General features: G+C 39.4%; 1 protein-coding gene across 2 annotated transcripts in view; it reads left to right on the top strand.

Moving 5' to 3' along the window:
* The first annotated feature begins 3072 nt into the window (after window positions 1-3072).
* The window catches only part of KIF2A (kinesin family member 2A), a 63587-nt gene continuing 38928 nt past the window's right edge, over window positions 3073-27731 (top strand). For both annotated transcript variants that reach the window (XM_042940057.1, XM_042940066.1), the window contains exon 1: window positions 3073-3367. In XM_042940057.1, coding sequence (XP_042795991.1) covers window positions 3304-3367 — 64 coding nt within the window. In that variant the 5' untranslated portion in view covers window positions 3073-3303. The remainder of the gene's footprint in view (window positions 3368-27731) is intronic.

A 27731-nucleotide genomic window follows, 5' to 3' on the forward strand; every position in this document is an offset into this window, starting at 1 on the left:
GGAAAGTGAAAAATAGAATGGAATTTAATAGGAAGTGAAGGATCAAGAGAAGATTCCTGCCCCCCCCCCCCCGAAAAATTGCCTGAACATGTTTGCAGGCAGTGGAGAGAAATCCAGTGGAGAAGAAAAGAGTCGATGATATTTTAGAGCAGGTAAAATTGGGATTTATATCTCCCAGGTGTTTTTTAATGCATTCATAAGGACTAAAATGAGTTACAATGAAGTTACACCAGTTTAATTATAATTTAAATCTGAGTAAATTCAGGGGAATGAGAATCACTGACAACCAAAAAGTCTACAAGAAAGTTTTGGGCAAAAGTGGACAGCCCCAAAATCAAAGACAGTTTCTGCCAACACTACCTGTTTTCTCCATTTGATCCTACATCCGCAAACTGTGGAAATAACTGAGTATAGATGCAAATATTGAACGGGACATTTCAAGTAAGATGTAATCAAGTACGGATAATCTAAGCTAAAACTGGAGCCAAGTTGTGCCTCTGCTCTTCCAACAAAGGAGCAGGTAACTGGCTAAGGTGAGTGCTGGCTGCCACTTCAAAACTCACTAGTTTAAGAGCCTCTTTCTTAGAATAATCTCTTAAGGTGTGTGTACTAATGACCCCAAGGCAGAGAAATTTTTAAAAGAAATCCAAGCATAAGAAGGAGATTGCTTTCGCTGGACTTTTTAAAAAAAAGTTTATCAACTCGGGTAGAATAGGTCAACAGCAGCCACTCGTTAGGTTATGACTTGACAGAAATGATTATTGAGCAAGTTACTCTGCCAGTTAAGGTAGGATGGACTGGAGTGGGTAAAAGAGTATAGACAGATCTATAAAGCTCTTGCTCTCCTGCCAAATGTGAGGTGATGAAGGTGAGAGCCGATGCCAACTGTGTTTAACTTTATATCACTGGACATAAAATTCTAATTAGTGACTTGAGGATCATAGTAGAGTAGTGGTTTATTTTTTATAGGATGGTCTTACTATGTGTTTTTTTAAACTTGTATTGTACTTTATAAATGTCAAAGCACTGTCATGTTTTGTGATTTTATTTGACCGTCACGAAAATGTTCTGCAGTTGAGAGAACACTTTTCCAGGTTGTTCTAAGAGGTAAGAGATTCAGAGCAGTTTAACAAGTCAACTTATTGAACCAATGTCAGTGTCTACCATGTGCCAGTTACTGTTCTCATTAGGGTTATAGATTTTGCTTATGCCTGAGCCAGAGTCAGAATTCTTGATCTAGGATGTTTATGGAAACCTAGCTATGTTGCATTTATTTATGACTGTTCTTTAGGAGGCTACTTTCACACAAAGCCCAAGATGCAAGTCTTGGTAAATACATATGCTGGGATGTACCAAAAAACATAAGCCTTTTGGATATGACCTACAGAGTAAAAGTTTTTATATTCAACATGTGGCATGTCTCATACATTTTTTTTTTTTTTTTTATGGAGCAGGATGATGTACCTATTTTTAAAATACCTTTGTATATGGATTAAAGGTTTAGACTTCTTAATTACATAACCCACAGGGTACAAGGTATGTGTCAGCAACCATGATAAAACATATTTTATGAAGCAATTTTAAATTTAAAAGCTGGATAGCTTGATTCCTTTGCATTCTGTAAAGCATTTGCAAGCAAATAAATAGGTGTTTTACACCTCAGTCATTGAGACATCAGAGAATGAGTTCTACTAGACAGAACCCAAAGAGTTCAGATACCACTCTTAAGATTATTTAACACAAAGAACAAAAAACAACCAAATCTTGATTTGGTCAGCTTATTTTGAAACAGAGGCCCTGAAGTGAGATATACAGTAATGCCATTTTTGGAATGTTAAAGCAGATATTATTTTCTAAGTTGTCTACCCAGTATTATTATTTTTTCATAGAAATTACTCCTACTTTAAAATGAATTTAAGAAACTTTAGGGTCTATTTAACCTGATTATTTACATTGGTTGAAAATTCTAGGTATGTGCATATATGCACATAGGCACTTAACATACATATTCAGCTTCCAGTTAAAAGAGTTTTAAACTGTATATTTTGTTATTATTACAGAGAGATTAACAATGACTTGAGAAAGTAAGGCAAGTGTGTTTTCCTCCATAACACGTCCCAACACTAGACGCTAAAGTCACAGGTTGGAGGTTTGTACGCGGTGCTGCAAACAATTTCTTTATCCCAGGTCCACATAGCCTTCGTGCTCTCCCAGGGTGGGGAGTCTTTCTCTTCACATGTTGATGTGGTCAGACTAGTCAAGTGACTCTGCAGAAAAGGCACATTCCTTAGTCAACCTTCTGTGTCTGCCCTCTGTCCTTGAATTATAGTTATTGGCTTTATTGGCCAGAGCAAATAAAGTCTTGAATCCTACCCACAGCAGAGACTGGACACCTGCTTCGGATGCACCATAAGGGGAATAGTCAAGGCGGCTGGGTTTATTTTTGAACGGCGATGAGCTAGCTTATAAGGCAAGGCCATGAAGAAGCGGATCTTCATTCTGATTTAGGGTGGGTGACACCGCAAAGGTTTTTCTTCCCCTTTACCATAACTAGATGGGAAACCTTACTTGGGTCAGCCACCTCTACGTGGCCATACAGATGACACTCAGATGATACACTTACGCCCGTGCTGTCAATGGCCGGTCCCTAAATTCACATCCCTCAGCCCTACAATACACTCAGAAAGCCCAGAAACCACAGGGCCCTTAATTCATTCCGGCCACGGGGCCAAGTCATGGAAGCCAGAGAGACAGGAAGGCACTAGCACACGGGTTCCCGCCTCTTCCAGGCCGCGCGCCGAAATCAAACTCGATCCTGGCTCTTCGGAGACCGCGCCGCGCGCGCTCCGCTTCCAGGACCGGCCAAGCCAAGGCCGACGCCCTCCCACCCTGCCGCAAAGCTGCGCTGGGGGCGCCTGGAGGCAGCAGGGAAAAGCTGGCCAAGGAGGAAGAGACGCGGGAGGTGCGCTCTGCGCAGGCGCGCGGCGCCCCGCCTCCCCAGCGTCGGCTCCTGGGCGGGCGGCGCGGGCCCTCCCACTCTCCCCCGCGCCGCCTGACGGCCCCGGCCCTCGCTTCACCCCGACGCCCCGGCGCGCGCGTCCTCCCGCCGGCCTGCAGGCCCGGGGCCTCCGCCTGCTTCCCCGCCGCTGCTCCTCGCGGCCCCGTCTCGCGTTCACGCTGTCGCCCGGGCCGGCGCGGCCGCGGGCAACCGCTCCCCCTCCCACACCTACCCCGCCCCCTCCCCGCCTTTTCCGCCCTCCCGTCCCCCTCCCTCGGCCCGCCGCCGCTGCTCCAGATGAGGTGATGGCAACGGCCAACTTCGGCAAGATACAGATCGGGATTTACGTGGAGATCAAGCGGAGCGATGGTGAGCCTCGCCGCCGCCCCTGCCGGTCGGGCCCCGCATTCGAGCGTTCACGGAGGGGACGCGGGGTCGGCCGCCTCATTGATTGCTCCGCCGGGCTGTGGGGGCGGGAAGGCGGCGGCCGCGGCGCTTTTGTGTGTGGCGTGTGTGCGAGTGAGGCCGGCGTGGGGTCCGCCCCGGGTGCCGCTGCAGTGCGGGGGGCGGGGAGGGGTTGCCGGCAAAGGGCCTGGGTGTCGCGGGCCCATCTCTGGGGTTCGAGCGGGTGAGGCGGAGGGTCCCGGGACTGGCGGGGGGAGGGGGGGGCGGCGCTCTTCGCGCGATCTCCATCCTCCCCGGGGACTCCAGCCCGGGGGGCCGGGGCCAACGGGCTTCTGTAGGGAGCACCCAGCCTCGCGTTTCACCCGGGCCTTTTCATTTTCCGGCAGTATCTCTGAGGGGGTTGGGGGTGGGGAGAGCGTGGAGACCATTGGTTTCAGGGTTTAGAGAACCGACTACCGGTCCGAGGCGGGTGGGGAAAGGCCAGCCCCGAAGCTGGGCAGGCTTCTTCGGCTTTCGCTTCTCGAGCATGCCTTTCATTTTTTTGCTAGTCCTTTCCTTGGAAGAAGGATGCCGAGAACGTCGTGCTCGGCCATGAATATGTGGGGGGGAGCAGTGGGACGTGGTGTTCGATGAGCTTCTCAGAGGTGATGAGACTGAAAGGGAAGGAGAGGGATGAGCCTAAGCTCTGCGATGCGTTACTGAGAGGGTGGGGGTGGGCCACCGGATGTTGATATTTTCACACTCTCTAGAGAGGTAGCCAAGAGGAAAGTGTTAGATGAGGTGAACATACATGCCTAATTCAAAAGAAAAAAAAATCCTTGGGCTTATGTATCTCTCTATAGGTTCTAATTGGAAAAAATGTTTTGTGTCATTGGCTTGGGGTGTGGAGTGAGGTGCCAGCCAGGCTTGGAAATAATTTATATTGTAAAGGAGAAAAACACGCATGGAGAGAGAAGTAAAATTTTCTTTCAGTGCGAATATTGAAAGGAGCTAGAGATGTGTAATGGAGATGTGTGGTGTTCTTGACTCTATTTCCCTTTTGCTCATAAGCCTTTATTTATGGCTTATTATTCTCTAGTCTAGCCAGTAGTAAGGTTGCTCTCACATTCACCCCCTCTTGGTTTCTAGCAAGTTTGACCAAGTTATGTGAAGCTAGACTGACTTTGCTGTTACTTTGTGTGATATATTGGTAGGCCCTATATAGCTAATGGGTTTTTTTTCCCTCGTATTTGAGATAATTTGCCTTAACAACCAGAAGCATCATTACCCTGTATGTGAAAAGGTAAATTACACCACTTGGAGCTTTAGAAGTTACCAGTAACACTAGTGGGAAGGCGATGTGTCCTTTATTTGGGTTGGGCTTTCTTTGCATTTTCTTTTCAAATAACTGTCCTTTAACAGTGCTGTTACTGTCATTTCTTTTTTAGAATGAATGAGGGTGCACTGTATTACAACAAAAGTAGGATTTGCATATTATTTAAAATTGGAGGGTGCAATAAAATGTGTAAAGTTCTTTACATTCTAAGCCTTTGTGATTGTAGGTGTTACTACAAAATATATATTTAAAAAGGGTCATATGGCATTCCAAAGCTTTGTATTTTTATTTTTAAAATTTTTTTTGTTTAAAAGTTTTACTGGAAACAATTTTGGTTCTTGTAGGGTTCTAGGATAGAGACTTTTACTAATCTTTCAACATTTACCTTTTGCATTTACCTGAAACCCAGACATGTCTAAGAGCTTTGTGTTTATGTAAGTGTTAATAATCTAAAGTCACATTTCAAAGCAGTTTCCCCATGAGGTCATAACGGAAATCATCGCAATGTGTATTATCCCAGCCTATAGTCATTTATGCTCATCAGGTGCAAGATGGAATTGGAGGAAGGTAAAATTAGACAACTGGAAGGGAATAGCCATTTGCATTGGATGGTGGTATTTCACAGAAGGAAGTCTCTGGGAGACTCCCTGCATGTTTTCCTTTTTCACTTTAAAGAAGCTGTTCTGTTTCCTCCCACGTCTATAGCACATCTGTATAAGATAAAACACTAGTGGTTATTGTAACAAATATAAACTTTGTAGTTGGATGAGCACTAATGTGATGCCTGAGACCATGGAAATCACATGAGTGAAGAAGGGCTGTTGCAGACTGCAGTTAACTGGTAACTTGATGTTCTGCATGCTTCCTGATGGTGATCCTTGCCCTTATTTCAGAGCATGCTTCTCCAATAAGTGATGCTCATATATAAATAAAACATATATTCTGAGGGCCAACAGGTAAATTAAAACAGATTCATTCTTATCTTTCAAGACCCTGTTCAAAACTAATCCCAGTAAGTCTTCACTGATTGCTAAAGCCAGATGGGGAGTTAGTCCCTGGATAGTCAGCCTCTGAATTCCTAAGTCATTCTGTATCACTCATGAGGCAGCATATTTCCTAAGTATTGATGTTTGGATATATTTCTTTTAATACTGTGTTTTCAGACTACACTGGAGACCAGGTGCTGTAGAGAATCCAGTTGAGGAATGGCAGGCTACTCACATCCATGTCAAGCAAAGTCAGGTGTTACTGGATTAGAATACTTACTAATAGTCTCTTCAATTCCCTGAATTTATCTGTGGATCTCCTCTATGTGCCTAGCAAAGGTTCTTGCATATAGTTTTTGAGTGGATCATTCGTTACTGGATTTCTGGTTTTCAAACATTATATAAGTTAACTATTTGGGTGAAATCTTACCTGGAAGTGAAACCCTTCCATCGAGGCTCTTCCTTTGCTACCACATCCCTATTCTGCTCCCCTCCCCCAACTCTGTTCAGGCCTCTTAATTCAGCATCCCCGGAATTGACTGCAATTGAGTGATGTACTAAAGCTAATTTGACATTTCTGGTATTTTAAGTTAGAAATGACAGAAGTTAGGTGTACTGAGATTGATCCCCACCACAGGAGATAACCTGGTAAGAAATTAGACTAATTTTTGGAAATAGGGCATTCATGTGTAATCTATTTTTTTTGTATGTGGCTTTCAGTTATCCTCTGATTCGATTTCCTTCTAGAATCCAGTGACTCTAAAACTGTAGGTTTTAATTATACTGTTAAAATATCTCTTATCTCTTTGAAGTAGCTGTGATTATCCTTTGAGGACTAGGGGAGAAACGAGAAATGTTTTGAATATTTGGAAGCTGCAACTATGAAGGGATTGTTCTCTGGGGGTCCCTTAGTCACAGCATTGATGTATTTGATCTGAAGAGAAAGATCAACCTGAAAGATCCTTGAAGTTAATGTAGTTATCACTTTTATAAATATGGAAGCAGAGTCCCAAGTCACCACAAGTGACTTGTCTAGCTATATTCATACAACTTATAGTGGCAGCCAGGAACCTGTCTTGCACAGCATAGAAACCAGACTATCTGTCAAGAACTGAGAACTGTGACAGTTAAGGGAGAATTCAGTTATTTAGGAACCATACACAGCTTTCTGCAGCCCAATAAGGATATGTAGGAAATTGCTTCTCAGTCATAGGAAAAGCACTAGGGAGCAGTGTTAAGCCCAGTTGGAATGATCTGGTAAAAAGTGATGATGGTATAGTAAATAGAAAGTCACAAAGATGAAAAATATTCCTGTGTCTTAATTAAATGTTAAGGAAAAGAATGCTTTAATTAAGCATCTGAAATCATGAAATTAAAGATTTCAGAGGATTTGTTGGGAATCATGGAGTTTAGGGCAGGCACTCTTTATTTAGGAAAGATTTTAAATGGCCTAATTCTTGTATCTACTTTGCCACGTTTATTCTTCTGCTAGTTCATCTTTACATGTCATTATATAGACTTTTGGAGAATGGACTGTGTGAAGGTAGGTAATAAAGATGAACAACACAGCAATATGGTTGTTCTTTAGGTACAATTTTGTGGCTCTGTGGAGTGGGTGGAATGGGGGAATTTGCGGATTAATAGTTTCCTTTTACATGGTAGCTAGCATGATAATGGTTCCATATATGTGTCTGTTAGGCCTTCATAGTTTTCCAAACAGGTTATCTAATTGGATCTTCACTAGAAACCCTATGATGTAATAAGCAGTGTGGAAGCTGGTAGATTTATCATTTTATAGGCATAGAATCTAAGGTTGGATTTTTTTTTTTTTTTGGCCAAGATCACATGTTAATTAATTAGGGACATAGCCTGAACCAAACCCTCGGTTCTTTCACTCCTGCTTTTCTTTTTAGTGGGACAGATGTTTTTGGATAATGGTAGGAAGTTGTATACTTTGTACTTTGGTGGGTTTTTGTTTTTTTTTTTTTTGAGATGTTAAAAGCTCCTGTAGTAAGTAAATTTTTTTCTACTATTACCAGAGAGGCTCAGAAAACTTACATTGAATTAAACTTTCCGAATTGGTGAGATCAGATTGAATTCTGATATTTTATTGACTATAAGGATGAAAATTCATCACTCTAAGGCTTTAAAATCCCTTTCAGTAGTTAGTCACTTGTTGCTTCCAGAATTACTACAGAATCCCAGGTTCATTGCTTAGTCACTTGATTCTTATGACACAAATTTGGGGACCCCGGGGAAAACTTACGTGTCAACTTGTTTTATATGTTATAATTTTTTTAAAGTCTAGAAAATAGCAGAGTCAGTTAAGCGTTTGTCTTTTTTCAATAGGGAAGGAGGCGTGAGTGGAAAATCCAGAGAGGGGTTCCTTGAGAGATCATCCAGACCCATTCTTCCTAGGCACAAGTGTACTTGTCATTAAGTTACTTTGTTTCTTTAATATTTTTTAATGCTTATTTTTGAGAGAGAGAAAGACAGAGGACAAGTTGGGGAGGAACAGAGAGAGAGGGAGACACAGACTCCACAAAGCAGGCCCCAGGCTCCCAGCTGTCAGCACAGAGCCTGATGCGGGGCTCAAACCCACAAACTGTGAGAGCATGACCTGAGTTGAAGTCAGATGCCCAATCAACTGAGCCACCCAGACACCCCTATATTACGTTAATCTTTTGCAAAGCTTAATTCTTGGATTCAGCCATCTATTTTGCTTTTAACACCTCTGCCCTGTAACCTAAAATAATCTTTTAAGGAGTTTATTTGTTTTGAGATCATTCTTCTGAGTTTAAGAATAGATACAATTCTTAAGCCTTGAGTACAATTAATTTTCACTCTTCTGGTCCAGCTGTGGAGTAAATACAGGTTATAGGTTACCCTCCCATCACATACTACCTCTTTTGATTAAAGTAATAAAAATGGTATTATAGTGCCTAAGTGAAAATAGAAGTTAGAACCTCACCATGTTAAACAATCAAGCCCTTGATTACATGCAGTGGCTACTGTGCCATGTACTTATATGGAGAGGTAAATAAATTCAAGTTCATGGTCATTGGGATTTGTCTTTAAAAACCTCCTCCAGGGGTGCCTGGTGGCTCAGTTAAACGTCCAACTTTGGCTCAGGTTATGATCTCATGATTTGTGGGTTTGAGGCCTGTGTCTAGTTCTGTGCTGACAGCTCTGAGCCTGGAGCCTGCTTCAGATTTTGTGTCTCCCTCTCTGTCCCTCCCCGCTTCGCTCTCAGTCTCTGTCTCTCTCAAAAATACACATTAAAAAAAAAACAAAACAAAAACAAAACCTCCTCAAAATACAGTATCGTTTCATTGTTGGTTAACCTTAGGTTAACTTTTTGTAACTGGGAGTAAAATGAGTGGGGAGGTGTCCCTTTTTAAAGTTGTGCTTATAAATCTAGTCCTTGGGCTCTCTCAGTTTGGTGCTACTTGTTTTTCTCATTATCCACTACAACCAAGCTTGTAGTTCAGGTGGGCATTTACTAGAGCGTGAGAATGTTTCGGTATATAGACTGAGTGATTATGTCATATCACAAAACAGTGTGTCTCATAGTTTTCTCTTTTCCTACTGATTTATCAAATACATTTTTATTAATAGCTCATTATGTATCAGGTATTCTGATAGGTGTTGGAGATACAAAAAATACACAGTTCCTGCCTTCAAAAGCAGTAAATAAATGATTGATGTATGGTGTGATTAGGACTGATAGAAGTATGCTGTTCTGTGTGTGCATTATTACCACTTCCCTTTTTAGGTTTAGGCTCTTTATTTGGACTCTAAGTTATGAGTCTTGTGGAAAATAGATGTCATATATGTTATCCCTTTCACCTCCTCTGTGCAAGACTAATATCCATTATCCCTTATGGTGTGCTTTCCTGGTAAGTTCATATTGATCCTCAGAATTCTTCTTAATAAAGTTCCACCAGTCTTGGTAGCTCCTGCCACTTTATTGAAATTGGCATTATTTGTCATTACTGGCCTATTTTCTGTTCTCTAATACCCATCTGAGTTTTAACTTTATGACTTTTTACTTTTGTTTTGATATCTAAAGGAATAAGATTTATTCAGTTTTAAATTTCTGGTGGAGGAGCCACTGATTTTGGAATTCTGGGTTGGGGTGCTTATAAACACAGAGATTAGGGAACAAGAGCATGAAAACTGATGGAGCAGCTGCTAGTGCTTATATGTAATTTGGAAGTAACCTCCCTACACAGTGTGGCCAGGGGACTATGAGAATCAGATACCTCCCTGAGCTGTGTATTTTACTTAATTTCAGAGACTTCTCCAGATTTTTTATTGGTTTTGCTATTAATTTTAACCAGATTTCACTTACATAAAAATTTTTAAAGGAAAGACAGGATCAGCTGAGTGTCTACACTTTACAAAGACTCCTTTTTGATTATAACTCTCATTCAGCGGCTATCAGTGTCTTCCAGATACCTTGTATCTTCCATACTGCCGTGTGAATTCTGTTTCTTTCTTAAAAATTGAATCCAGGTGTCACTTTTGATATCTGAAGGGTTTTAACATTTGCACCCTTTATAAAGTCATTTGCTTTCCTAAATGTGTTAATATCCAGTATCTTGCTTGATTTTTATGACAGCCCTGCAAGGCAGATAGTATTTTACCCATTTTATTGAAGAGGAACTCTATGCCCAGAGTGTATAAATTACTTGGAAGTGTTTAAGGCTTATGAAGGGCAATTTCATATATTTATACTATATACATTGGTCAGGACAATGTGGTAAGGGTATTTTAGTGGGGTGGGATGTGATAGATTTACATATATTTAACCCATTGGATAAATGTGGTTGTGGGAGCTGTTTCTAAACTGGGTAGACTCTGCATAGTGGTGTCACAACCTTGGCTACTCACAGAATTCACCTTGGGACATTGAAATTAAAAACAGCCAAACATAAAAAACAAACCCCCACCCATCAACACCATTATCCTGGCCCTTTGCATAGAGATTCTGTTTTAATTGGTTTGATATGGAGCCTGAGAATCAGTATTTTATTTTAAAACACCTCATACGTTGATGAAACTTAACTTCACACATAAAGGTGATTTCAGTGTGCACCCAGGGTTGTGATCTGTTATTTTAGCAAAAGTAGCATTTCCTAATGATGATCTGACAAAATTTCATGGAGAGTGAAGTTTAAATGGTGGGAAGAAGATGACCAGTAGATTGCCTTGGAGAGAAGGAGGCATTCCAGGCATGTAATGTGCAGCATGTGAGAAGTTCCTGAGCTGGAAGTGGAGGGCTGTGAGGTAAAGGCATTTAAAACAGGCAGAAGGGAGGGTGATAGATGAGGAAAATAAGGAAGGACAAGTAATCTGGGGCACTTTATTAAAGACTTGGAAACAAAGGTAAGGTAATGCTTCTTGGAATTAATTTCTAGGACACTTGGAAACTATGGTAGGACTTAATCTCCTAAGAGCAGTAATAGGAGTTAGCTCGTGATTAGTGATAGATTAGAGGTAGAGTAATACTGAAAATGAGAGCTAGCAAGGATAAGATTGCATCATTCTAGGAGGGTGAGCAATGATTAAGGAACAGATGAAATCTAGCAGCCTGCAAAAAGAATTGATGTTATATGGTGGTATATCACTTGTGCTGAGTAAAGACCAGATGTGTTGAAAGGAATGGACTTAACATTTGGAAAGTCTGCGTGTAGGTTATAAAATCTCTTCAGTTCTGTTTAATCAAGCTAATCCTACTCATGAATATTTTGTAGAGGACTGTAGAGCCTGTGTACAATTTAATATCAAAGAGAGCATCCAAATCAGGCTGTTTATAGTTTTTGCAGCTAGTATCTTTAAAATGAGTCTAAGGTATGAGTCACTTCCAATAAATGTTTATATGTAGAGCAGGAATTTACTTAAGCTATAACTAACTGCTTTGCCTACTTAAGAAGAGTCTGTTATAGTATATTAGTCAAAACCCTCTTAGAATTCCTGGAAGGGAATGGGAAGGAAAAACAACACTTAAAGGATCTGGCTTCGGCTCTTTTTTTTTTTTTTTTTTTTTTTTTTTTTTTAATTTTTTTTTTCAACGTTTTTTATTGATTTTTGGGACAGAGAGAGACAGAGCATGAACGGGGGAGGGGCAGAGAGAGAGGGAGACACAGAATCAGAAACAGGCTCCAGGCTCCGAGCCATCAGCCCAGAGCCTGACGCGGGGCTCGAACTCACAGACCGCGAGATCGTGACCTGGCTGAAGTCGGACGCTTAACCGACTGCGCCACCCAGGCGCCCCTGGCTTCGGCTCTTTAATGGATGAAGGGTTTTAATTCTCGAAAGGTAGCTGCTCTCCTTTACTTTTCCTTTGCTCTTATTTTTGCCCTATTTTTTTCTGCTCTGGCTTTTGCCTTACTTTTCATCCTCGATATTCTGAATGTCATTTCAGCATTTGGAATCTCTTAACTGCGGGGTGCTTGGGTGGCTCAGTCAGTTGAGCGTCTCACTTAGAATCAGGTCATGATCTCAGGGTTTGTGATTTCAAGCCCCACATGGGGCTCTCTGCTGTCAGAATGGAGCCTGCTTCGGATCCTCTGTTCCCTCTCTCTTTGTCCCTCCCCCTCTCATTCACTCTGTCTTTCCCTCCCTCCCTCCCTCTCTCTCTCCCTTCCTCAAATAAAATAAAAATTAAAAAAAAAAAAAAAGAATCTCTTAACTGCTATTGCGTTTAGGACTTAAAGAGAAATAACTGAGGGATAAATAGGGCCTATTGGATTTTTAGGGCAGTGGAATCATTCTCTGTGATACTATAATGGTAGATACATGTTATACATTGGTCAAAACCCACAGAACACATGACACCAAGAACAAACCCTAATTACGAACTTTGAGTATTATTGATGTGTCGGTGTAGGTTCATCCATTGTAACAAGTGTATCCAGTGTGGGCTGTTGATGATTTGGGAGGGTGTGGGTATGTGGGAACAGGGGTACATGGAGAATCTGTACCTTTCTGCTCAATTTTGCTATCACCCTAAAACTGCTCTAAAAAATGTTAAGAATGAGGGTCAACCCTTTAGGGTTGCATTTAAGGTTAACTTTTGCTTTTTATTTTTGTTACACTTCATCTGTTGGCCAATGTGAGAGATTGATGGTTTGCTAACACAATTTTTAAAATGAGCTGTAGTGCAGTGGGAGAATTCAGATATGCTTGACCCATGGACATTATGAGTTTAAGTTCAAATGCTGTGACAGATGTCCAAGCAGTGTGTCTAGAGCTAGAGCTTCATTCTTGAGGGGAGCCAGGGTTGAACTTAAATAATTTAAACAGCTGTTCTATTTATAAAATAGGGAATTCCTCTTGTAGGATAAATACATGAGGTCTAATGTCTCATCTCATGGAAAGTGAGTTGGAGTGCAAGCAGCATTAAACTTTTGAGGGGGGAAGGGTTATTATTTTAGTTTGCTATGGATTAAAGAGAAACGGATATAGTGACTTACCTATACATGAGTTTTAGGAATGGAGAGCAAATTAAAGGCCCTAGTTAGTGAGGTTAAGTTTTAAGAATTTAATCACAGACAACTCTGATAAAATACTGCTGTTGGTCAAAACGTGCTGATATTTTTACATTAAGGAAATTAACTTGTCTAGGGTCATACATAGGGATGCCCGGGTGGCTCAGTTGGTTAAGCGTCTGACTCAATCTCGGCTCAGGTCATGATCTTGCACTTAGTGAGTTTGAGTCCCACATCAGGCTCTGCGCTGATGGTGTGGAGCCTGCTTGGGATTCTGTCTCTCCTTCTCTCTGCCCCTCCCTCGCTCGTGTGTGCACACATGCTTGCGCGTATGCTTGCAGTGTCTCTCTCTCTCTCTCACTCTCTCTCAAAATAAATAAACATAAAAAAAGGAATAAGGTCATACATAAAGTAAGTAGCAAATAGGAGATTAGATTAGAACATAGGTTGTCTGCCTCTAAAGTCCTCTACACTAATTCTGTATAAGAGTTCTTTGTGTACTATGGATGTTCCAGGCATTGGAAGTCATTAATTTAAAAATGCTTTCATTTTTCTGTGGTGTAGATTGCCTTCAGGTGTTTTTTATTAATCCATCTAGCATCTGCTGCATGACCATTTGTGTTCCTTCATCTGATGCCTTTGAGGGAATAGAAATAGGACTTCTCCCTAGTAAAGACTACTGTGTCAGTTATAGCCAACTGTTAAATCGCTGTTGCACTCAGTGCAGGTGCTCGGTGGTTTTATGATTTTTTTTTTGAAAACGAAATTTTGGCTTTTGCCAGACTCTTTGCCATTGCATGAGTTTCAGCCGTCCTTGTTCTCATGACTTTCAGAATTTTAGACAAGAGCATATACTTCATTTGAAAGAATGTTTCTTATTAGATGAGCAGCTATATTGTCAGGAAAATACAAGAGATTATAGCAACTTGCTAGGAGTCCGTTGGCATAATTGATGGATTTGGGGGCTTGTCTAGGTTCAGTGATCTTTATTTTTTATAAAACTGTTGTTTGAAATTGTCTTTGGGGTAATGTATGGGTTGAATTTTTACATTTTCCACTCCCTGCCATCCAAAGCTGATATTGAGAGTTGGTTACAACATGACCCTAAATATGGGTATTTTCTTGGTTTGATTTTTGGGGTATACCTTTTTTTGAGGAGGGTACACTTTTATTAAGAACAATTCATTGCTTTTAACCTTACATACTCTTTTGGGTTTCATTAAGAGCCATTCCTTAACTAATTTTTTTGTTTCCTTCCTACCCTGCCTACTCTTACTTCTCAATCTTTGTAGGTGCTTCTTTCTCTCTTCATTTTCTTTTTTTTTTTTAATTTTTTTTTTAATGTTTATTTTTGAGACAGAGACAGAGCATGAACAAGGGAGGGTCAGAGAGAGAGGGAGACACAGAATCTGAAGCAGGCTCCAGGCTCTGAGCTGTCAGCACAGAGCCCGACGCGGGGCTCGAACTCACGGACCGTGAGATCATGACCTGAGCCGAAGTCGGCCGCTTAACTGACTGAGCCACCCAGGCGCCCCATTCATTTTCTTTTTTTTAATTAACTTTTTAGAAAGTTTATTTTAGAGCAGGTGCAAGCAGGGGAGAGGGACAGATGGAGAGAGAGACAATCTCAAGCAGGCTCCACGCTCACCTTGGAGCCCAATGCGAGGCTCCTTCTCACAGACCATAAGGTCATGACCTGAGCCAAAACCAAGAGTCAGACTGAAGCGCGCAGATGCCCTTGTTCATTTTCTAAATGTTGATGTTCTTCAGGGCTTGATCCTAGCCTTGTAGTACTTCTCACACAGTAATCTCACTCTGGGTGGACTAAATGCTTCTCCTCAGCCCTGGCTGGCTACAGATTCTTTGTGTATCTGATGGATTAATAAATATCTCCACATGGCTGTCTCATACATACATGTCCAAATTCATCATGTCCAAAATTGAACCCATCACCCACTGCCCAACTCAAAACCCTAGATGTCTTCCTAGACTCCTTGGTGTTTCCCAGTGTCATGTCCTATCATCAGTTTCTCTTAATATATAACAGCTCAGGTACCTCTTCGATCCATATACTTTTTCCATCCTTCCACTATAACTTTGTGAGGCTAGCATTATGTCTTGCCTGAGCCATCGCAACAAATTTCTAATTGTTATCTCCACCTTTGGTTGATTACTGTTTCAGAGTAACCTTTCAAACCTACAAATTTGGCCCCCGATTGCTTGCTTAAAACTTTCTGTTGCTTAAAACTTTGTCACACGCTGTGTGTCTGTTGCCCTTTGGCTAAAGCCCAACTTTAGCATAGTTTACTGTAGACCCTGAACAATCACCTCCCTCTCCAGTCTGATTTTTTGCAACTTACTTGAGGCATTCCAGACACACTGAACTCTTATTAGAATACTACACTTCTGCCTACTGAATCCACTGCTGTTGCTCTTTTTTGTCTCTATTAAACATTCCCTTCTTCCTTGATTCATAGACTAGGATAGGTCCCCTGCTTTGTGGTCTCCCAGTCCCTTCTGTTTACTCATAAAAACACTCATGGGATTATATTTGTTTAATTGTCTTTGGTCAGACTCAAGTTGCATTGTATCCTTGGTGCCTGGGACAGTGCTTGTTCATGCTTAGTAAATTATCTATTTTTTGAACCAATGATTAAATGAACTTATAACTCTGCTCTTCTCTCACTGCTCTATTTAATTTTGACATTCTGGAAAAAAATTGATTTGTGTTCATCTTCAGTGTCAAGAGGTATGTGTCATTGCTTTTAATGTACACTTTCAACTTGTTTTTTTTTAATTTAATTACCTGTTTTGAATAATAATATAGTCCTGTGGTTAATAATTAAGCTGCAAAGGATATATACTGGAAAGTCTATTATATCGCTGCCTCCTAGCCACCTAAGTCTTCTCCCAGGAGATAACTGGTATTTCCAGGTTCTTGTATATGTGTGCATGGATTTGTTTTGCATTTTCAAGCAAATATTTGTGAATTTGTGCCTATATGTAGAGTGTGTGTGTGTGCGTGTGTGTGTGTGTGTAGTTGGTTAATAATAACCAATTTCTTATTGGTTAAATATAACACAATTCAAATTGTGCCCAATCTGTAGTTCTTACACAGGCAATATACTGTAGTGAATAATTTTGAACTTTTGACATTTTTTGCATATTGATGCCTTTATCTGTAGGATAAGGTTCTAGAAATAGAATTGCTGTGTTGGAAAATTTTTAAAAATAATATTTTTAATTTTGAAAGATCTTGACAATTTACTTCTAGAGAGAAAATGTGAATTTACCTTCTTAACTGCACAAGTGCCCCTTGCTTCATACCCTTGTCCACACACTGTACAACATACCTTTTGGAGATTTGCTAGCTTGGATTATAGAATTAGGACTGTGTGTGTAGAATGTTTTCTTTTGATGTTAAATGGCCCAGAAAAGATAATATACTTAATTTATAAAGTGTTTATGAGGTCCAGACATATAATGAAAAACATTTAAGTTCTAGTGTTATGATAGCTAGTATAGAAAAACAAGATGTCATGTTATATCCGATAATGAGAAGAAGGTGATGTTTTTAATTAAAAGTTTTGAAAAATAAACATTATGGTTTTTAACCTAATAAACTTGAGCAGTCCTACTAAATAAATGGGAATTTTTTTTTCAGACTCTGAACACAGTGAAATAAATGTGTTAATGAAATTACTTGCCTGTATTTCTGTTCATTTGTAGTTGGTTAACTCACTTAAGTAGATTGCCTCGTTATTTGAGGCTAGATCAAGGAACTGAACCTCTTAAAGCCACTTACGTCTCTGTTCTTTTACTGTCCAAAACATCAGCTTTTGCCTGGAAGGGTGGTTGGGTGAAAGTATGTGTATTATTTGTTTATTCAACCAATATGTTTTGAGTATTTTAGGCAATGTACTAGTTTTTGAGTATAAAACAGTGGGGTGGGGAGGAAGACCAAAAATATGTCTCCACATGGAGCTTTCATTCATACGGAGGAAGTGGAAGATGCATGGCTATGCCCCTTAATAATTTGTTCTTTTATTAATGGAGAGAAATCACATCAGCATATTTGTTGAAGGGAAGAAGCTAGAGGGATGAGAAGAGGCTGAAAATAAAGAGCAAGGAAAGATTATCAGTAGGTCAGGATTTTGGAGAACATGGATCAGGTGATCCTTAACATGACCTTTCAAGGCTTTATGTGATCATGCTCTTACCTTTCATGTGTCACCTTATCCACTTACCTCCTTGCTCCCATTGTTGACCCTCACTGGCTTTCATTTAGTGACTTTTCTTACCTCAGAGCTTTTGCACAAAGTGTTCCCTTCACCTCAGATGTTTTGTCCCCCACTCTGCTTAATTGTGGCTTTTCGTTTTCATCTTAAACATTATTTCTGCATTTGTCAAAGGGGTCTTTTGTAACTCTCATAATCAAAATTTGATCTCTCTTCTTATTATTTCTCAGTACACTTTATTTTTTCGTAATAAAATTTGTCACCCTTTGTAAGTATACAGGTCTTTGTGATTCTCTATTAGAAATTTAGTGTCAGGTATGGTACTTGGCACATAGCAGGCATTCATTGAGTATTGACTGAGTGAGTTATGAACTTAATGAACTTAACACCAGCAATGAATTAGATTAGCCATGAGCTTACATCCTCGATAATTTAGGTTTTTAAAAACCTTTTCAGGGTTTTATGGGTTATGAGTGGGGGACGGATGAGTAGTCAGAAGTTAGGATGTTTAGGGCAGTGAAAATACTGGGTATGGTATTATAATGGTGGATACATGTCAGTATACACTTGTTCAGACCTATAGATTGTACACCAAAATTGAATCATAATGGGCTTTGGGTGTTGTGTCATTGCAGATATCAGTTATAACAAATGTACTACCCTGGCAGGGGATGTTGATGATGAGTTAGGTTATGCATATGTGAGGGCACAGAGTATTTTGAAAATCCTATCTTCTGCTTAATTTTGCTGTGTACCTCAGGCTGCTCTAAAAAAAAAAAAAAAAAAAAAGAAAGAAAAAAAAAGAATAAGTCTTGGGTGCCTGGGTGGCTCAGTTGGTTAAGCATGTGATTCTTGATTTGGGCTCAGGTCATGATCTCATGGTCGTGAGATCAAGCCCTGTATTCGGTTTGACTCTGCACTGGTGGAGCCTGTTTAAGATTCTCTTCTTCTCCCTCCTCCTCCCCTCCCCCCTCCAAGCACTTGTGTGCTCTCTCTCTCTCTCTCACACACACACACAAAAAGTCTTTAAAAAATAAAACAAAAAATGCTATAGTCTAGGAATATACCCAAGAGAAAGGGAAATATCTGTCTATATGACAACATGTACATTAATGTTTATAACATTATTCATAATAGCCAAAAGGTGAAAACCCCAGTGGCCATCAAATGATGAAAAACAAATTGTGGTTTATTCGTATAATGGTATATTCCAACATAGACAAGACGTTGAAAACATTATGCTTGGGATGCCTGGGTGGCTCAGTTGGTTAAGCGTTCAGCTTTTGATCTTGGCTCAAGTCATAGTCTCACGATTTGTGAGATCGAGTCCCTCATCAGGCTCTGCCCTGACATGGGGAGCTTGCTTGCGATTCTCTCTCTCTTCCTGTGCCTGCCCCTCACCTGCTTGCGCTCTCTCTCTGAAAATAAATAAACATTAAAAAAAAAAGAAAAACCTTCATGCTTAGTGGAAGTTGCCAGTCCAAAGGACCACATTATATGATTTCATTTATATGAAATGTCTAGAATGGGAAATCTATAGAGACAGAAGGTAGATTAGTGGTTGCTTATTATGGGGAGGGGGTTGTTGGAAGAATGGGGAAGTGATGGCGACAGTATAGGAGGTGTCTTTTTGAAGTGATTAAAATATTACAAATGCTAAAAACCATTAAATTGTATACTTTAAATAGATACATGGTATATTATGTAAATTATATCTCAGTAAAGTTTTTTTTAAAAAACTTCATAGGCAACAGGGAGGAGTTTTATTTAAATTTGCATTGTTACTAGTAAAGGTGAGCATTTTTCATATTTTTTGTCAATTGTAGTACTTTTTGTCAACTCCTACTTTTTACTTTTTTATTATTTTTTCATTATTTTTTAATGATGATTTATTTTTGAGACAGAGAGAGACAGAGCATGAACGGGGGAGGGTCAGAGAGAGAGGGAGACACAGAATCTGAAGCAGGCTCCAGGCTCTGAGCTGTCAGCACAGAGCCCAACGTGGGGCTTGAACTCACAGAGCGTGAGATCATGACCTGAGCCAAAATCAGAAGCTCAACTGACTGAGCCACCCAGGTGCCCCCAACTCCTCCTTTTTAAATTGTTTTCCTGGACTTGATTGTACTACGTTATCTGAGTTTTCTTCTTACTTCTTGATCTATTCTTCTTAATCTCTTTTCTATGTTTTTGTTCTTTGTCTCCCTCTTAAATATTGGTGTTTCCCAGTGTTTTATCATTGGTCTTCTATTTCTCTGCGTTTTCCCTAGTTACTGTGATCTACTTTTCTTTTTTTTAATTGAGCTAGAACTTACGTGTCATAACCTTTTTAGGCAATAAATGCAAAAATAAGTGAGACTACATTAAAAAGCTTCTGTACAGCAAAGGAAACCATCAACAAAATGAAACGGCCCCAGGAGTTGTTAATTTTGATGAAGTCCGGTTTATTCATCTTTTGTTGCATGTGCTTTTGTTGTTCTAAGAAATTATTTGCCTAATCTAAGGTGTGATCTGCTTTTATGTCCTTTTATAGTTCTTTCCGTGACCTATATCACCTAAAATATTTGCATGTATTCTTTTCTGCTCTTAACACTCATTCTTGACCTTTCAAAATAGAGAACAAATTAATTTAGCATTTGTGAAAAACAGCACTGCAGTGTGAGAGAGGATATTGATAGAGGATAAGTAAGGAAATCCTAGTCTTGAAGTTGGCTGTCTTTGTTACCAGAATTGAATGTTGCTGGAAGTTGACTATTATGTGTGTAGGTGTGCATGTAAGTATATTGTGTGTCTTGGATTTAGAGAAATCATAGTAAGCATGACTTAAAACCAGACATAAAGACATATTCGGGACGTAGAGTTTAAACTTGAACTATGGTAAAGATGATTTGTTTTGGTTTCTTTCATGATCCTTTCTCCTTAATTACTTTAAAACAGATCTGTGCATGGGATTCATTTTATTTAAAACCCTTCCAGCTATACTAAAACATCTGGGAAGAGAAGAAAAATAAATGCATTAGAATGGATTTCTTTTAAAAAAGGAGAGCATGAAAAACCTATAAAATTGTTACCTCTAAATGTTGCAGTAAATATGGATGATATCTCAGATTTGCTTCGAAATAATCCATTTGTGGTGGTGGGAGGAATGGCAATAGGATTGACCATGTGTTATACATTAATGAAACTGAATGAAGGGCATTTGGTGTTGATAAATGTATTGTATACGTTTGTAATTTTTCATAACAACTAAAATTTTTAAGATAAAATTTTTTAAACATGTCTTTTGAGACCATATCTTTTCTCTTCAGTTTCAGGTCTTACATCTAGATATTATCACGTGGATTTCCTGCCAGTATTTCAAATTACACTCATTAAAAATGGAATCCATTGCCTTTTATCACCATATTTCTGTGTTTCCTCTATTCCTTACCTTTGTTAATGGAAACACCCATATACTTGGTTTCCTAAGATAGGAACCTAAGACTTTGCCAACTTTCCTAATGTCATAAGGATTTTTGCTTCTGATTCACTGTTACTGTCTCCTATCCGATTCCAATCATATTTCTTGGTAATTGCAGCATTCACGTATAGGTGATCCCTCCAGTACCCTGGCCTCTCAGTTCTTTGAACTTCTTCGCTTCCTTTCAGTGATCTTGCTCTTGGCCTTAGCCCACTTACTATATACCTATAAAACTATCTCCCTGCAATATCTCCATAATCTCCGCTTTAGGCATGTACCGTTTTTTCACTTACCACTCAAGTCTTTCCAGCATATTCCTTCCTTCTAATATCCTGATTTCGCTAATCTTTTGACCCCACCAGGATTTATAATCCTACTACTTTTTTTTATTGTTCCTTATTGTTTTTGTTCCTTATTCCCTTCATGTCCTTACTTAACTTTTTTATAAGCACTGCCTCGTTTGTATATCTTCAGCTCCCTTACCCCCTCTGTTGATTGGCAGATCATTCTCTCTCCCTCATGTATATTTTATACCTCTTTGTCCTTTCTTGATTGTCTGAAATTGACTGGAGGGGGAGAAAATCACATTTGTGCTGACTGACCACAATTTAAATTCATGGTTGCTTTTTTTTTTTTTTTTTGAATGAGCAATCATATCTCTAGTCCATTCACTCTTTCCTGGCCCACTTTTGTCATAAAATCCTTAGTGTTTATTTACTCACCCATACTCTAAGCCGATGACCTTGCTTGCCATTTCACCACTGAGAAATACAAGCATTCAGAAAATAACTTTTTTTGAGAGAGAGAGAGCGAGCACATGTGTGTGCATGTGCATGAGTGGGGGAGGGAAAGAGGGAGAGGGAGAGAGAGAATCTTAAACAGGCTCCATGCCCAGCGCAGAGCCTGACCCTGGGCTCCATCCCACGACCCTAAGATCAGGACCTGAGCCGAAATCAAGATTCAGATGCCCAACCGACTCGGCCACCCAGGCACTCCCAGTAAAGAGCTTCTGCAAGTCTACTATATGTACCCAAGTACCAGTATCTGCACGTGTAACTCTCTTCCATATTTTTCCATGAATCAACTCTTTCTGTTCTGTTTTAGGCCGTTTTTTTCCACGTGTATACTAGATCCTATTCCCTTTTCACCTGCCCAAACTTACCACTTCTTCTCTCCTGAATTATTTTCATCACCATTGGAAGGCTGTTACTTCTGTCATCTTAAAAAAAATGTCAATCTCACTTTGACATTTAGGCATTGCTCTTAGTTTACCTGATACATTAACAACAGTTGATGCTGTTGATTTACTCTCTCTTTTCTGAAATGCATTCTTCACTCACCTTTCAGAACTCTGTGTTCCTGATTTTTCTTAATTTCCTCATGCAACTTCTTCATCCTTTTTGCTGGTATTTCATCTCCCTCACTTCTGTACATTGAAGACCACGTTTTCCATCCAAATTCTCTTGGTGATCACATCCACTTTCATTGCCTTAAATACCGTATCATTGTTTTCCAAAACTTCTTTAATTATTGCCCTCCTTCAAAGTGCTATTTTAGACGTTTTTCTCCTAATCATACCCCCCCATGAAGTTTTAATGCCGTATATATTCTGTTTATGTACTATATCCCTTCGGAGGGCTACAGGCCATTGTAATATTTAAGATGCCCCCTTCCAAAGAGCCAGTTTTTGCTTTCTTGGGAGCACTATCACCCCTGTTGAGAATGCATGATCTGTATGCTGACAGAGTTCAAGCTTTTATCTTTAGCCTAGACCATCCTCAGTATATCAGATATATACCGTATACACGGACACACTATACCTCCACTAGATGTCCAATAGGTACCTCAAAAATATGTATAAAACCAACTCATAGTCTGACTTTAGCCCCTGTCCATAATGTGCTTCTATGGCTTTATTTTTCTTTGCACACTTTTTGTTCTAGCCACACTACATTTGGTATTTCACATTTTACCCTAGTGGTAAAAGGGCTTAAAGTAGTGATCACTTATTTTCTTAATCCACATTGGCTTGGCATTGAAAACAAATATCCGTGGCTCAGAGCCTCTATCATCATAGTCTTCAATAGGTAGGGTGGAGCAGAGATTGTAGTAATCAGTTTCTGGAAGAAGTAGTGACATTGCAGTCAGGGATTGAGATTTTGGCATAGGGCAGGGAACATGCCGTATCTTTGATCCTTTTTTTTTTTTTTTTTTTTTTAAATCATGGTCAATATCATTTGAAAGAGAACGTTTTAGTCTATTCTGGATGCTATAACAAAGTACTGTAGTCCAAGTGGCTTGTAAACAACAGACATTTATTTCTCACAGTTCTGGAAGCTGGAGAGTCCAATCAAGATAAAGGGGCTGGTTGATTGGGTTCCCGATAAGAGCCCTCTTCCTGTCTTGCGGATGGCCTCCTTTTTATTATGTCCTCACTTGGCGGAGAGAGCATCTCCCTGTTCCTCTTGGAAAGCCACTAATCCCCTCATGAGAGTTCCACCCTCAAGACTTCATCTAACTTCCAAAGCCTCATCTCCAAACACCATCCTATTGGGGGTTAGGACTCCAACATATGAATTTGCAGGGAGGCGCAATTCGGTCCGTAACAAAGGAGTTATGGGTAAATGTTCTGAATTTGGACTGCTATTCAAGCAATAGAATAATGCACGAAGGAATGCATTTTTGTTTAGTGGTTCAGAATGTGACCCCTTTAAAGTTAAACTAATTGATTTTTAGTGATGGCTGGTTGACATTGCACTTGTATGACTACAGATTCAGCATTTCCAGGGAAGATTTCATCTATGTCTGTAGCAATTTTGTTTTGAATGTGTTTTTTTTTAAATTAAAAAAAAAATTTTTAATTTTACTTATTTTTGAGAGAGAGAGAGACCGAGTGCAAGCAGGGGAGGGGCAGAGAGAGTGAGACAGAATCTGAAGCAGGCTCTAGGCTCTGAGCTGTCAGCACAAAGCCTCATGATGCGGGGATTGAACTCATGAACTGTGAGATCATGACCTGAGCCGAAGTCATGCTCAGATGCTCCCCTGAGCATGTCACGCAGGCTCCCCTGAATGTTTAAATGTAGGTATCATTATTTGGCTTGGTAGGCAGTGTCCAGAGATTTTATTTTCTAGTGAAAATGTTTTTTTAGAATATGTGTTTTTGAATATCACGATGTGTTTGTAACACTCTTTAGGGCTTCCAGGGAAACTTTCTGTCCTGTCATCCTGGACAATAGGAAGGGTAGACAGGGTAGATTTTGAATACTAGGGATTTTTTCTTATTTGTGTTGGCATATGTTATTGTTTCTATAGACAGTAGCAAGTTTCTCTTTTAAGTGATAAATGGTAAGATTCATCTCAGTAGAATATTCAGATTGCTTGTTCTCTTTATCAGTGAGAGGTTTTTTTGAAAGATTCTGGTGTCATCAGTTGGCTTGGTGTCCTCATTAACATATCTGCAACTTTTACAAAACACTATTGCGGTCAGTCAACTGACTTCAGGCCTTAAATTTCCTAATGAAATAATAGGAGGGTAGCTGAAAACCAGTTGAAATAGTTGAACATTTTATAATGTTTTTGGCAATTTTATGAGTGCTATTTAAATTCTGGTAATAAAGATTACATTACCTGGGTTACTGCTGTTGAAAACTTTCCAAAAGATCCGTGTGTCTTATTAGGATGTGTTTAAGATAAGAGAAGATAATATATCTACATGTCGCTGTGAAAAGTTCACAAAATAGCACAGCTGTATTGCTATAGAATTCCCTTTTGAGTAAATAAGAATTTAAGCTACGGAGCAATTAGATAGCATTGCTCAATGCATCTAGCCGAACATCTGTGAAAGGCATTTCTTCAAATCTTTGGACTATCAGCAATATGTGTTTTTTTTTTTAACAACACTGGTTGTAAAACTGTGGTATTTGAGATAGCAGATCTTTTATTCTAAACAAATGAGGAAAGAAAGATACAATATGGGTATTCTAAAACCCAAAGGAATGTAGGTATAAAGAATGACTTTATAATTAGAATGTGTTGAATTACTTAGTTAATAAACTTTGTGAAGTTTTTTAAATGCTATTTTGTGTTTGGGGGATTTTTTTTTTTTTTTTTTTTTTTTAGAAATTCTGTTTTTATGTTCCCTTTACTAGTGTTTTTGAACAATTTTTAATCATCTTTCCCCCAACCCCAAATATGCAAAGTAATATCAGAAAACTACGGTGATTTAATACTTTTAAATGGCATCTTGGCCCATTTATGATGTTTTTCTTCCTACCTGTGTGAGTTAAAAATCAACTTTCCTAAAAGGGCGCGCAGTGGTTCTTCTAAATGACAAATCTGCGCAAATTGTTAGTGTGCAGTGTGGTTCATTCATCACAAAAAAATACCCCAACAAGATCTGACATTTTCCTGTCACCCCGGAGAAACTGAGCAGTATTGAATTTTCATATCCCTCTTCAAAACAATGGGTAGATGAGGTAAGAATTGGAAAATTGGTAGTTTGTGTACAATATGAAGTTTGTCCCATATATTAAGTTGTATTTTCTTCATGAAAATTCTTAGCCGTATCATTCCCAATTTTCTCTTCTAGTATCAAAATTCTAGCTTTATGCTTTAAAGTCGAAGAAGAGAAATGCTAGAACTTTTCAATTTAGTTGTAAACAGTAACATCTTAAAATGTGATAAACCAAAACAAAAAGATCTCTATGTTTGGCAAAGTCACATTCCCCAGGGATTTACTGGACAGCAACAGCACTGTTACCAGTGTCAGCTGAGGCATTATTTGTATCCTTCTCTAATGGCTCCTTGTTTCAGCAAAGCTATTGAAGAAGGTGTGACGCTTAGATAGTCCTCATTAAGAATTCTTTTCATCACTGTTTAGATTAGTTAACAAAACCTGGATATCAGAGTTTGAGAGTTTGACTTCTGCTGGATCTGCTGTAATCATCTGACAAATGTCCATATTCTTTTCTGTCCTCATTTACTTATTTACTGTCCTTGTTCACTGTGAGGGACATCTAGGAACAGATTGGCATTTTCTGTTGGAGAGAATGTAAATAATAAATTATAAGCAACTTTGAGATAGTTGGCAAGATAAATGATGTATGAATATTACTGTGTAATTAATGTTTATTTTCTAACTAATGCTTTAGTAGTGTCCTTTGATTGTCATATTTAGTCTGTTTTAAAGCAGCATTTTGGCAGTCTCCATTTTCCCAACTTTTTCCAATTTCACTATTATAATGTCAGAAAATTATATTGTAAACTTAAGAAAGAGGTGAATTTTTTTTCATATTCTTGACAGAGCATCCTTTTACTGTCTAAATTAAAGTAAGCTGAAAAAAAGGAATGTCTATTTTAAAAGACAGCTGTAAAACAAACCTAAGACAATGAAAGCTAATATAACCTGTTTTGCTTTGATTCTACTTGGAAAGATGCACTCAAGTTTACGAATATGCATTCTACACTGCTATTTGGTTCCTGTAACTAAATGTACACTTGATTTATTGTACTGGAATCAATATTTTATATCAAATTTATTTAAGAAGAATGAGAGATCTTTTGTTTTCATCAGTTATATGATTGAAGTCACCAAAGTTTGAGGTCAGTGTATTTTAAGATAATTTATCACGATTCTCTTTTGTTAGGAACTGAGTTGGAAGAAAGTGCTTTTTTTTTTTTTTTTTTTTTTTTTTTTTTTGATAGAGTGCAAGCTAGGGAGGGGCAGAGAGAGAGGGAGACAGGATCCGAAGCAGGCACCACGCTGACAGGCTGACAGCGGAGAGTCTGACGCGGGGCCTGAACTCAAAAACTGTGAGATCGTGACCTGAGTTGAAGCTGGACACTTAACTGACTAAGCCACCCAGGCGCCCAAAAGTGCTCCTTTCACATATCTATTACCAACTATTTTGAGTAAGTGTGCGTATTTTACTCACCCTCTGGAAACATTATTCTGTCAGGCGCTGTTCTGAAGGTGCGATTTCATAATTCAGAGTAATACTTCTTTATTCTGAAAATGGGTATTTATGGTTGCTTTTCCTCTCTGTCTCTGCTTGCAAGGGTACAAAAGGAGAGAACTAGATTTCATTACCATTTTTTTTTTTTTTTTTAAGTAAGCTCTATGCCCAATGTGCTGCTTGAACTCAAGACTCCAAGATCCAAGAGTCACAGTGCTCTACCAACTGAGCCAGCCTGGTCTCCCCTCATTACTGCTTCTTTGAAGGTCAAGAAAAAAGAGGGGCACCTAGGTGGTGCAGTCGTTGAAGCATCTGACTCTTGATCTCAGGTCATGATCTCATGGTTCGTGAGTTTGAGCTCCACATCGGGCTCTGTACTGATGGTGCGGAGCCTGTTTGGGATTTTTGTCTCTCCTTCTCTCTGCCCACACCCCTCTTGTTCGTTCTCTTTCTCTCTCAAAATAAATAAATAGACATCAAAGTAAATAAGGAAAAGTAGTCAAGAAAAAAAGAGCCTGTCATATTATGTAGTGGTATTCTGATTGAAAATTGGGAAGGTTACTAGAGGTTTTATAAGAAAAGATGCAGTAGAGAGACTGTATATTTAAATTTAGTGGTGGGATGCCTGGGTAGCTCAGTAAGTTGAGAATCCACTCTTGGTTTTGGCTCAGGTCATGATCTCACACTTTGTGAGATTGAGCCCTGCACGGAGTCTGCTTGGATTTCACTCTCCCTCTCTCTCTGCCCCTATGATGCTCGGTCTGTCTTTCTCTAAATAAATAAACTTAAAAAAACAAAAACAGAGTGGGTCTGAAAAGAATTGATTGTTGCTTTTTCGTGTTTTTCCTAACATTCTACCATTGTGTCCTTTTAATAAAATAC

This window comes from Panthera leo, chromosome A1 (genome assembly GCF_018350215.1).
Source record: "Panthera leo isolate Ple1 chromosome A1, P.leo_Ple1_pat1.1, whole genome shotgun sequence".
Classification (NCBI taxonomy): domain Eukaryota; kingdom Metazoa; phylum Chordata; class Mammalia; order Carnivora; family Felidae; genus Panthera; species Panthera leo.